This window comes from Oncorhynchus gorbuscha, linkage group LG04, assembly GCF_021184085.1.
Source record: "Oncorhynchus gorbuscha isolate QuinsamMale2020 ecotype Even-year linkage group LG04, OgorEven_v1.0, whole genome shotgun sequence".
NCBI classification, from domain to species: domain Eukaryota; kingdom Metazoa; phylum Chordata; class Actinopteri; order Salmoniformes; family Salmonidae; genus Oncorhynchus; species Oncorhynchus gorbuscha.
Genome location: NC_060176.1, coordinates 38,314,031 through 38,326,942, shown reverse-complemented (window position 1 = coordinate 38,326,942; position 12,912 = coordinate 38,314,031). Strand labels below are relative to the sequence as shown.

Below are 12,912 nucleotides of genomic sequence, written 5' to 3'. Positions count from 1 at the left end.
ATCTTTGTTTGAAATTCCCTGCTCGACTAAGGGACCGTCCAGATACCTTTTGTTTATGAGGTAACTGTTCAAAAAACATGTTAAACACTATTTTTGCACAGAGTGAGTCCATGCAACTTATTATGACTTGTTAAGCACACTTCTACTCGTAAAAGTATTTAGACTTGTCATAACCAAGGGGTTGAATACTTAAGACATATCATTTTTAAAATGTTTTATTAATTAGTAAACATTTCCAAAAACATAATTACACTTTACGGGGTACTGGGGTATTGTGTATGACAGTGACACAAAATTTCAATTTAATACATTTTTAATTCAGGCTGTAACATAACAAAATGTAGAAAAGGTCCAGGGGTGTGAATACTTTCCGAAGGCAATGTATATTGTCACGTTATATTTGGTAGATCTATTCTAAACAGACACAGTATATGAGAGAAGACCTACCAGGCCAGAATTTGATACTATCTGCACTGTGGCTAGATGTTTTCTTGGTCTGGTGTCCTGAGAGACCCCTGGCGGTTGCCATGACTACCGGTGTTTTCACGGTAGGAGGAATGGCTTGCCCTCGGTAGTATGGTACGCACCACTACTGCTACGATTTAGCATTGAAATGAACAATATGGCGAGATTTAGTTTTTTATGATTATGAATAATTGTCTTATTTCTGAGGTTATGTATTTCTGTTCTTACGTAACTATCTTGGCAGATTCATCAGGCCTTACCATAGAGGACTTCATAGTTTACATTTACATTTTACATTTAAGTCATTTAGCAGACGCTCTTATCCAGAGCGACTTACAAATTGGTGCATTCACCTTATGACATCCAGTGGAACAGCCACTTTACAATAGTGCATCTAAATATTTTAAGGGGGGTGAGAAGGATTACTTTATCCTATCCTAGGTATTCCTTAAAGAGGTGGGGTTTCAGGTGTCTCCGGAATAGTATATTTAGTATAATAGTTATTTATAATTCTCATCAATTTTATGATACACTTCTGTAGGGTATATTAAAGAGGTGTCCTCGATATATAAAGAGGCAATGGTGATAATGTAATAAGTGGTTTTACATGTATTTTATTTTAACCTTTATTTTAACTAGGCAAGTCAGTTAAGAACAAATTCTTATTTACAATGACTGCCTACCCCTGACCAAACCCTAACCTGGACAACGCTGGGCCAATTGTGTGCCGCCCTATGGGACTCAAGGCTTGTGATACAGCCTAGAATCGAACCAGGGTCTGTAGTGGCGCCTCCACCGCTGAGATGCAATGCCTTAGACCGCTGCGCCACTCGGGAGCCCAGATGATGATCTAGTGATCTATTAGCATTTTCACTGTAGGAGTCCGGTCCCTAAAAAGTGCAGTACATTAATCAATACACAAATGCATTTGAGGAAAGTAAGGCAATCCACTTGTATACTTATTCATCTGTGTTGAAGTCTGATTGGCCAAGCTTCAGATCACTCACTCACTCGAGTCCAGGTGTGAAAGAAGGTGTGGTTTAATTAGGTTCTGTTCATATAGATATAGATATATATTATGTCCATAACGGTCTGTACCTTCTTTGTGCAGTCACAAAATCTATTTACATTTCATGTAATTTCCTTGTGGTTGACATGGCAATAACTTAATATTCATGATTGCTTGAAAATATCTGAAATTCATTACACAAAGTGAAAGACATACAGAATTACAGTCAGTAATTTGTTACGATGGCTATCAGAAATAATAGTTTGTGTCTTTTCATTGTAGTCGTCCAGTCCCTTGGTATTACCCAGGGTCTTCACTCTGCTACGTCTCTTCATTGTGCAAACGTAAAGGACCTACTATTGATTGAGAACCATTTGGGGCAGACTCCACCGAAGCTAATTCCTTTGACATTCAAACTGTGGCCATTTCACGGCAGGGTTCTTAGCTGGATGTCTTCCTGGATGAAGTGAAGCCATTGAAGAAGAATGGGGATCTTTCTCCCTATGGAGAGGTGTCTCCTGTGACTTAAGGAGATTGGTTGATGCCTCAGCCCTGTCTTGATTGTAGATTTAACATGTTTTGTTTGGAATAAGGTGTCCTTCCTGGTCAGACAAGGACGGTGTGTGGGGGGGGTCAGACCGACAGCGCCATTGCGTTTTGGTACACCAGAAGTATATTCATCTCCAGCAGAACACTGTGTTTGCCTTACAGCATTGCGTTGCAGAGGCAGTTGCAGTGCGTTCTGTGTGTGTGTGCCTTCGGAAAGTATTCAGACCCCTTGACTTTTCCACATTTTGTTACGCTACAGCCTTATTCGAAAATATATATATTTTTAACAACATTTTCCTCATCAATCCACACACAATACCCCATAACGACAAAGCAAAAACTGTTTTTTAGAAATGTGTGCAAATGTATGGGGGAAAAAACACCTTATTTACACAAGTATTCCGGCCCTTTCCTGTGAGACACGAAATTTAGCTCAGGTGTATCCTATTTCCAATGATCATCCTTGAGCTGTTTCTAGAACTTGATTGGAGTCCACCTGTGGAAAATTCAATTGATTGGACATGACTTGGAAAGGCACACATCTTTCTATATAAGGTCCCTCAGTTGATGAAACCAAGATTGAACTCTTTGGCCTAAATACCAAGCATCACTTCTGGAGGAAACCTGGAACCATCACTATGGTGAAGCATGGTAGTGGCAGCATCATGCTGTGGGGAGGTTTTTCAGCAGCAGACTGGGAGCAAAGTACAGAGAGAGAAAACCTGCTCCAGAGGGCTCAGGACCTCAGACTGGGGTGAAGGTTCACCTTCAACAGGACAACGACCCTAAGCCAAGGCAAAACAGCCAAGGCAAAACAGAAGTGGCTTCGGGACATGACCTTGTGTGACCCAGCCAGAGCCCAGACTTGAACCCAATCAAACGTCTCTGGAGAGACCTGAAAATAGCTGTGCATCAACGCTCCAACCTGACAGCTTGAGAGGATCTTCAGAGAAGAATGGGAGAAACTCCCCAATTAAAGGTGTGCCAAGCTTGTAGGGTCATACCCAAGAAGAATAAATGCTGTAATCGCTGCCAAAGGTGATTCAACAAAGTACTGAGTAAAGGGTTTTGAATACTTATGTAAATATAATATTTCTGTTTTTTATTTGTAATAAATTAGATACAATTTCAAAACCTGTTTTTTCTTTTGTCATTTATGGGGTATTGTGTGTACATGAGGGGGAAATATAATTGTATCAATTTAAAAATAAGGCTGTAACTTAACAATGTGGAAAAAGTAATGTGGTCTGAATAGTTTCTGAAGGTATCCAAGGTATGCATTGAATTGTATGTGTACATTTCCCAAAAAACATGCGACTGTCTGCACACGTGTGGTAGATACATTAATTCAGTATAGTTGCATAGCTACTAGGGCTGTTACAATATCAGTATCGTAATATTTTTTTCATGGGTCACCATGAAGCAGACCTAATTCTTTGGTACTTTAAAAACCTATGGAAAAAGTAGTGTGCTATAGCTTAGAAAATAAATAAGACTCCAAAGAAACAGCCCAACTCTAGGGCTGTTTTCCTGAAGAAGTTAAATCCACTTTTTTTGTTTCCTTGCCATGATACTAACGAGTTTCGAGATACTGGTGTCATCCCGGCTGAATGTTCCGCATCATCGACGCTGCCGGTCTGAGGCGTAGGATCAAAGAGTGACGTTGCTACACCTGTTCATTTTAAGATGCGAGGTTTTGAGGTATTTGAAACACTTCTTTGGTATAAATTAACCATGTATTTTGGTTTCTTACAGTGGACTTTCCTCCTGTGTTTCGGATGGGTTTGCTAATCAAGTTGGCAGATATTGAGTAAGTGCTTATGTACAGTGGGGCAAAAAAGTATTTAGTCAGCCACCAATTGTGCAAGTTCTCCCACTTAAAAAGGAGAGAGGCCTGTAATTTTCATCATAGGTACACTTCAACTATGACAGACAAAATGAGAAAGAAAATCACATTGTAGGATTTCTAATGAATTTATTTGCAAATTATGGTGGAAAATAAGTATTTGGTCAATAACAAAAGCTTATCTCAATACTTTGTTATATACCCTTTGTTGGCAATGACAGAGGTCAAACGTTTTCTGTAAGACTTCACAAGGTTTTCACACACTGTTGCTGGTATTTTGGCCCATTCCTCCATGCAGATCTCCTCTAGAGCAGTGATGTTTTGGGGCTGTTGCTGGGCAACACGGACTTTCAACTCCCTCCAAAGATTTTCTATGGGATTGAGATCTGGAGACTGGCTAGGCCACTCCAGGACCTTGAAATGCTTCTTACGAAGCCACTCCTTCGTTGCCTGGGCGGTGTGTTTGGGATCATTGTCATGCTGAAAGACCCAGCCACGTTTCATCTTCAATGCCCTTGCTGATGGTAGGCTTTGTTACTTTGGTCCCAGCTCTCTGCAGGACATTCACTAGGTCCCCCCCGTGTGGTTCTGGGATTTTTGCTCACCGTTCTTGTGATAATTTTGACCCCACGGGGTGAGATCTTGTGTGGAGCCCCAGATCGAGGGAGATTATCAGTGGTCTTGTATGTCTTCCATTTCCTAATAATTGCTCCCACAGTTGATTTCTTCAAACCAAGCTGCTTACCTATTGCAGATTCAGTCTTCCCAGCCTGGTGCAGGTCTACAATTTTGTTTCTGGTGTCCTTTGACAGCTCTTTGGTCTTGGCCATAGTGGAGTTTGGAGTGTGACTGTTTGAGGTTATGGACAGGTGTCTTTTATACTGATAACAAGTTCAAACAGGTGCCATTAATACAGGTAACGAATGGAGGACAGAGGAGCCTCTTAAAGAAGAACTTACAGGTCTGTGAGAGCCAGAAATCTTGCTTGTTTGTAGGTGACCAAATACTTATTTTCCACCATAATTTGCAAATAAATTCATTAAAAATCCTACAATGTGATTTTCTGGATTTTTTTCCCTCATTTTGTCCATCATAGTTGAAGTGTACCTATGATGAAAATGACAGGCCTCATCTTTTTAAGTGGGAGAACTTGCACAATTGGTGGCTGACTAAATACTTTTTTGCCCCACTGTATCTTCAGTATTGCTGTTGCTTATATACCCAACAAATTGTAAGTCACTTTGGAAAACAGCGTCCGTTAAATGTGAATTAGGATGACTAATATGGTACACTTTTTTGATAATGTGTTTTGTTCTTATAGGTACCGGCTGGCCTTGGGACTCAACGAGAAGACCCAGTTGAGTTCGATGAGAGAGAGATTTGGGTCAATGATGCCACCAAGACCAGCGGTCCCCAAACAGTCACAACCTTCTAGTACAGTGCTTCCCAAACTGTGCCCCCCCATATATATTTTTTATTTTTCAGGAAATCGGTGCACCTTTCAACTTACTCTTGAAAGGTGTAATAGGAGAATGCACAAGATGTAATTTCAAAAATGGGTAGTGCATCATCAGTTTTCCTCTTGTTATTTCAGTCATTGCATACCTTTAGAGCTATTTATAACTTTTCAGAAATGTCCATGTCAGCTAATGTTTTTTTAGCCCATAGATTTTGTTGTAATGTTTGAGACTCAAATAACATAAATACACATTAGACATGGCAACATTTTATAGAATTCCAAGAGAATGATTGAAAACTGCAACATTTTCTCTGCACCCCTTCGCAAAATGTTTGAATTGCAGGGAAAAAAGCTTTAAACTTGCCACATTTTCTCTCCAACAAGAGGGGTGTGAACAGTTTGTGTCATGAACAGTGCTTGTTCCCAAATAACTAGTCATGGCGCAAACGCGGGAGGGGGCAGATGCTCCCCATTGCTGGAAGTGGGGCCTGAGTGAAAAAGTTTAGGAACCCCTGATCTAGTACACATTGGTCACCTACCAAGTTCTCGGAGAGCTACGGGGTGTGCATGATTTTGTTCCAGCCCATCTTTAACACACCTGATGCAATTAATACATTGCTGGTCGAGACCATGTTTACTTGAGTCAGGTGTGCTAGTGTTGGGCTGGGACAAAAGGCCTGCGTACCCTGTTCACTAAAATATAACATTTATCAATGAAAGCGACAGGGGAGAGAACTCTTGAGACTAACGTCATAAAGACACACTTGTGTTGTCCCCGTTTGCTCAATATTCCTTTATGTCCATTAAGTTGAATTTCTGTTTAATAAAATTGTAATTTGTGTATTTTTTAGACTGTCATGGAATTATGATTTAATAGACCAATTTACACAATACAAAATGTATATTTACTCTCAGCAAAATTACACAAATGTCACTTTACATACTATAATATATCCGTAGCACAAAATATAGATCTAGTAACTTCCATTTTTTTGGTGCAATTTTTTTTTTTAGTTCATCTGTATAATCACTAGCTAATTGCATCCAGGTGAATTTCCATTGACATCCTGAGAATTTCCTCGGACAAACAGCTGATCAGACATGACTGATTTTGTTTAAACCACAAAGTATCCACTCCACTCAAGGTCCTAAAAAGTCCCATCATTTCAGTCAGACAACATTCCCACAAACTTTTTATGCATTTGTAAACGAGGCAAATAATAATCTCTCCTCCTTTGACTGTTCCATTATTAGTCAAGTCAATACTTCCATCAACTCAAATGCATTACAAATGGAGTCCAGAAACATTCCCTCCACCCATTCCAAAAGTCATTATTCCTCCTCATCCGAGGAGCGGTCAGATCGTGCTTCTGAGTGGTCCGGGATGTCTCTGTAGGTGAGGAACTCCAGGATCCTGCGTGGTATGGGGAGGGCCTCCACCTGGTGTGTGGAGACTGAGTGGCGCAGGACGGAGCGGCACAGGTGGCACAGACTGGGCACTGACCTGGGAACCATCCAAAATCTCACGTGGCCATCTCTGGTCCTGCAACAATAACACACAGGGTATTAGCCAATTTGTTTGCCTTGTTTTAACCTTCCTACATGGATATGCTAACGAAATAAGACTAATTTCTAAAAAGACAAACTGCAACAACATTGGGTGTCGTGTGCAAAATCTGTCTTGCCCACTACTTACCTAAACTGCAGAACGTACGGTTTAGTATGTAGTAAGTAACTAATATCAGCATACAAGGCTCATCCTAATTAGAATGTGTCATCTAATGCGCAATTGCGTTCCTTCCCAACATTAGTTTATTTTGCCGTCCCCTCAGCTGATTATAAGCTGTTGTCAGACTAGGGTTGCAAAGCTACTGGTAATTTTACTATAGTAATCTTTGGTAATTAACATACATTTTTTGGCAATCTATCGTAACTTTGGTAATTTATACTTGAGTAACTTTTAAAAACCGTATTCATATATGATTCATTTTTCATATCTGTGTCCATATTGTCCATGAGTTTCTAGTAGATAGACCATATGGTTCAAGAGAAAATCGCCTAATTAATGAAAAAAGTGTCGACCTTACAATGGCATTATCAATTAACTCTGGAACTCTTCTAACTATTGACTTTTTTCACAACTGCCACCAGTTTGACGCCAAAACAGTGTACTGAATACAAAGACAGTAAAATAAAATGTGTGTTTTTTTAAATATATATATATATAATAATAATAATTACAGACACCTGTGATAATTCGGACCATATTCACAAAGCCCTCTGGAAATTGCTTTCAACAGTCTCACATCAGTGTGAAATAAGGGGGTATTGTCTTCCCCATCTCTCCAATGTTATTAACTCTACCCTTGTAATTCATAGTTGATTATATCCAGGCCTGACAGAGCTTGGATGCATCTAAAACGAGTTAGTGGTCCAAACACACCAAGACAATCATGAAAAGGGCAGGACAACACCTTTCCCCCCTCAGGAGACTGAAAAGATTTGGGTCCTCAGATCCTCAAAAAGTTCTAAAGCTGCACCATTGAGAGCATCCTGACCGGTTGCATCGCCGCCTGGTATGGCAATTGCTTGGCATCTGACCGTAAGTCTCTACAGAGGGTAGTAAGGTACTACTCAGTACATCACTGGGGCCAAGCATCCTGCCATCCAGGACCTATATACTAGGCGGTGTCAGAGGAATGACCAAAAAAATGGTGAAAGACTCCAGTCACCCAAGTCATAGACTGATCTCTCTGCTACTGCACGGCAAGCAGTACCGGAACACCAAGTCTATGACCAAAAGGCTCCTTAACAGCTTCTACCCCCAAGCCATAAAACTGCTGAACAATGAATCAAATGGCCACCCAGACTATTTACATTGACTCCCTTTGTTTTTACACTGCTGCTACTCACTGTTTATTATCTATGCATAGTCACTTTACCCCTACCTACATGTTCAAAATTACCTCGACTAACCTGTACCACTGCACATTGACTTGGTACCGGTACCCCTTGTATATAGCCTTGTTATTGTTATTTTATTGTTACTTTTTATTATTTTTTACTTTAGTTTATTTGGTAAATATCTTTCTTGAACTGCATTGTTGGTTAAGGGCTTGTAAGTAAGCATTTCACGGTAAGGTCTACCTGTAGTATTCGGCGCATGTGACAAATAAAGTTTGATTTGTAGGAGGCTCATGTTTGTATCAAGTTATTCTAATGAGAATGAGCCAGTAAAGTAAATCTACCCTGTGGCTACGACTCCCCTTGTGGATGGAAGTTGCAGCACAGCCCATTGGAGGTACGGTCCTCCTTGGTCTGCATCACCATACCCCTCTGTCCTGGCTCCCACATCTGGAGGGCTCTGTGAAACACATGAAACAGAAGGCCTAGCACTTTCTCTTTTAAATTTGTTGAGAAGGGTGCAAAGCTCTTAACTAAACTCTTACCTGTCTTCAGTAACAATGGCCAGTTGCAAACCCTCGGGGGAGAATCTCAATGATGAGATTTGGTTCTGTCCATACATCTCAGAGCAATCCCTATTGGAAAGAAAAAGCAACAATGTGTCAACTAATGCACCACACATATCACACCATTATCCTGCTACACATATCAAATCATTATCCACACAGATGTACATTAGAGAAGACAATTTCTGTGCAGTGTAGGGATCCCACAGATCAATCCACCAACTGGAACCACTGAAGGCTGCAGTGGCGAGCAGTGCCCCATCGGGAGAGAAGTCACAGGAAGCTAACAGGTAGAATGTCTTGTGGTTGATCCCCGTTAAGTTCCTGATGAAGGTGTATGACCGCAGACTCCATAGACACACCATCTGGTAAAATAAAAAAACTTTTATGGCCGTTTCATACTACCATGCTGAGTCAAACCAAACTCTGCTTGCTCAGACATTTCCTTTTCAGCACGGTTTCAGCAACTATTGTGGTTCTCTTGGAGAGTCCTCTGCTGAGGGGCAACTCACTCTGTCAAACCTGCCGACCGATGCGATCATGCTGCAGTCTGGTGAGACACTACAGCAGCTGACCCAGTCCTTGTGGCCAGAGAGGACATGTGGCTCCTTTTCACCTATGGAGGGCAGAGAAAAAGATACCGTATATAGAAGTTTAAGGTAAATTCCATATGCAATAAAAATTAACATGAATTTCAGCATTGAAGAAGATGAGAGAAATGTCCTTTGGGGGAATGCTTTTAGATGTATAACAATAGTGGACCTTTCTGGGTTAGATCCCATATCCTTAAGGTTTTGTCTCGAGAGGATGATACAAGGGTGAGCTTTTCGTTGGGAGTGAAGACCAGGTCCCTTGCAATACCCTCATGTCCTTTGAGGTCAAACCGAGGCTGACCTGAAAATGTAATCAGGGCACTGTGAGTTGCACGTTAACATTAGAGACTTGGCATCATGTGGTCAATAAATGAAATAGAGCAGTGTCCTAAGTTGCATATCCCACCAGTTTCAACATCCCATATCTTGATCACTCCATTCTCTAAGCCAGTTGCCAGAAGCAGTCTGGATGATTCTCTCTCACAGGATGCTGCTTTTTCTCCAGGTGCTGGTGTCTTTGATGGACGTGGTCCAAACGCCAGCCCCCACACTGTCTGACCACAGTTCAGGGTCTTGTCCTGTCTGTTGCTCTCTAGGGCAATCTCAACCCTATTGACCCTATATGGACAAGCATTGACAGTAAACAAATGAAGAATAAAACTCAAGAGTTGCTGATGAATAACATCAAGACCTTCAAATGAGGAAGGAGAGGAAGCAAGGAAGAATGGAAGGAAGGAAGAAAGGAAGGATGAATATTTACAGGCCTATAGTCTTTAAAGGCTCGACATACTTATCATGCCGAAGCGGCCAGGCAATCACCCACACAATCCCGTGTCCCATGGACCATGCAAACCAGGATCCATCTGGAGAGAAATCAACGCTCCACGTCTCGCAGCCAGCGCGCCCCTCAAGCGATGGAGGGTGGGCGGATTTCAATTCCAATATCAGCCCATCGGAAGCTGTGAGAAGCGAGAAGTTAGAATAGAAAAAATGTCTGTTGTTGGACTACCACAATACAGTACATTTGAGTGAATATTCCACATGAACTCAGCAAAAAAAGAAAAGTCCCTTTTTCAGGACCCTGTATTTCAAAGATAATTCGTAAAAATCCAAATAGCTTCACAGATCTTCATTGTAAAGGGTTTAAACACTGTTTCCCGTGCTTCAATGAACCATAAACAATTAATTAACATGCACCTGATGGACAGTCATTAAGACACTAGCAGCTTAAACGGTAGGAAATTAAGGTCACAGTTATGAAAACTTAGGACACTAAAGAGGCCTTCTACTGACTCTGAAAAACACCAAAAGAAAGATGCCCAGGGTCCCTGCTCATCTGCGTGAACGTGCCTTAGGCATGCTGCATGCTGCATGAGGACTGCAGATGTGGCCACGGCAATAAATTGCAATGTCCGTACTGTGAGACGCCTAAGACAGCACTACAGGATGGACAATCGATCGCACGTGTAACAACACCTGCACAGGATCGGTACATCCGAACATCACACCTGCGGGACAGGTACAGGATAGCAACAACTGCCCGAGTTACACCAGGAATGCACAATCCCTCCATCAGTACTCAGACTGTCCGCAATAGGCTGAGAGGCTGGACTGAGAGCTTGTAGGCCTGTTGTAAGGCAGGTCCTCACCAGACATCACCGCAACAACGTTTGGAGGTGGAGGGTCCGTCATGGTCTGGGAAGGTGTGTCACAGCATTTGTTGTCAAACGCTGTGCGTTACAGGAAGACATCCTCCTGCCTCATGTGGTATCCTTCTTGAGGGCTCATCCTGACATGACTCATCCTGACATGACCTCCTGACAATGCCACCAGCCATACTGCTCGTTCTGTGCGTGATTTCCTGCAAGACAGGAATGGCAGTGTTCTGCCATGGCCAGCGAAGAGCTCGGATCTCAATTCCATTGAGCAAGTCTGGGACCTGTTGGATCGGAGGGTGAGGGCTAGGGCCATTCCCACCAGAAATTTCCGGGAACTTGCAGGTGCCTTGGTGGAGGAGCGGGGTAACATCTTACAGCAAGAACTGGCAAATCTGGTGCAGTCCATGAGGAGGAGATGCACTGCAGTACTTAATGCAGCTGGTGGCAACACCAGATACTGACTGTTACTTTTGATTTTTACCCCCCTTTGTTCAGGGACAAATTATTCCATTTCTGTTAGTCACATGTCTGTGGAACTTGTTCACTGTATGTCTCAGTTGTTGAATCTTGTTATGTTCATACAAATATTTACACATGTTCAGTTTGCTAAAATAAAGTTGACAGTGAGAGGATGTTTTGTTTTTTGCTGAGTATATTTGTTAGTGCACCAGCTGTTCAGTTGGCAATTTTTCCCTTTCCTTTCTCCCAACTTCTACATGGGATTGACTGTTTCTGAAAGCTAGAAAGGAAACAAAAACATAAGGTGTGTTAACAGGGTCCCTACGAGCCACCAGAACAGCCTTGGCATAGATTCTACAAGTGTCTGGAACTCTATTGGAGGGATTCTACACCATTATTCCACAAGAATCAAAGTGTTAATTTGAGTTGAGATCATGGGATATGGTTTACATCAGGGTTCCCCAACTGGCAGCCCCCATTTTCTTTGCCCCCCCCCCCCCAAAAACAAATAAAAAATAACACACCAGCAAATCAGCTCCAAGTGATTTTAATTTTGGAAATCTGTTCCAAAGTATTCCCACCCATACCCATAATACAGAGATATGTGATCATATACACATGAAAGCAAAGTTTGAAATTATTGTTTTATAACATCTGTGTGGGCTTCTTGCGGTCAATTTGCAGTCTACAAACTATTGGTAATTATGTCCGTCTCCTGACCATCCGCTCAAAGAGTAAATCGTCCCGCAGCTGAATCTAGTTTTACATCGTTTTCATGCTCATCAAATCATTCATTGACCACCACTTGTGCCCTTTGAATGGGGTCTTTGTCATCCTAGAAGAAACCACTCCCACCAGGATAGAAATGATTAATCATAGGTTGAAGGTGATCACTCAGTACGGCTGTGTATGTATTTATTGGCGTTTACCTTGCCCTCAGTGGACCTAAACCATGCCAGCAAAATGCACCCCACACCATAACAGAGCCGCCAGAACCCTAATTTACTCAAGTGTTTCCTTTATTTTGGCAGTTACCTGTATATTGTTTTATTATAGTCCTATAAATAAAATGGAACGTACCTGGCCGTATGCGCCGATTGTTGTCTTTCAATGAACACATTTTTGCAAATGTTAGATGTTGACGGAAGCAGGTTATCACATTCTTGGTCGGGTTACTGTCTATACTTCCTGATTATCTAACAATGACGTCTAGTCAATAATCCCATGTTAAAATGCCATATTCAGAGAGAAAAATAGAGCGCATACTGTATATTCGGAACGCTAAATGACGTGATATAGCCAAATAGTGTTTTTTTTAAGCTTTCGGTAGAGGAATGTAAGTCAAGGAAGAATTCATCTGATTTCCTGTACAGTAAAATTCCATCCCTCCAATGCGATATGATT

At 41.6% G+C, this 12,912-nt stretch overlaps 1 protein-coding gene and 1 pseudogene across 1 annotated transcript; one reads left to right on the top strand and one right to left on the bottom strand.

The window, feature by feature from the left end:
• Positions 1-6,171, top strand: part of LOC124034043 — a 21,814-nt pseudogene extending 15,643 nt beyond the window's left edge.
• On the bottom strand, positions 6,016-12,912 carry wsb2 (WD repeat and SOCS box containing 2). Its single transcript, XM_046344923.1, has 9 exons — positions 12,589-12,912; positions 10,182-10,350; positions 9,798-10,009; positions 9,561-9,692; positions 9,311-9,414; positions 8,967-9,163; positions 8,778-8,867; positions 8,588-8,692; positions 6,016-6,871 (listed from the first exon to the last, which is right to left on the bottom strand). Exons 1-9 carry the CDS (start codon positions 12,626-12,628, stop codon positions 6,661-6,663), a joined length of 1,260 nt encoding a protein of 419 aa, XP_046200879.1. The 5' UTR covers positions 12,629-12,912; the 3' UTR covers positions 6,016-6,660.

Coding starts and splice junctions, on each gene's coding strand:
- wsb2 (XM_046344923.1), bottom strand. CDS start 12,628: ATGTGTTCATTGAAAGACAACAATCGGCGCATACGGCCAG. Junction 10,010..10,181: donor TGGCCGCTTCGGCATGATAA/GTATGTCGAGCC, acceptor TTGTCCATATAG/GGTCAATAGGGTTGAGATTG. Junction 9,415..9,560: donor ATGGGATCTAACCCAGAAAG/GTCCACTATTGT, acceptor TGCCCTCCATAG/GTGAAAAGGAGCCACATGTC.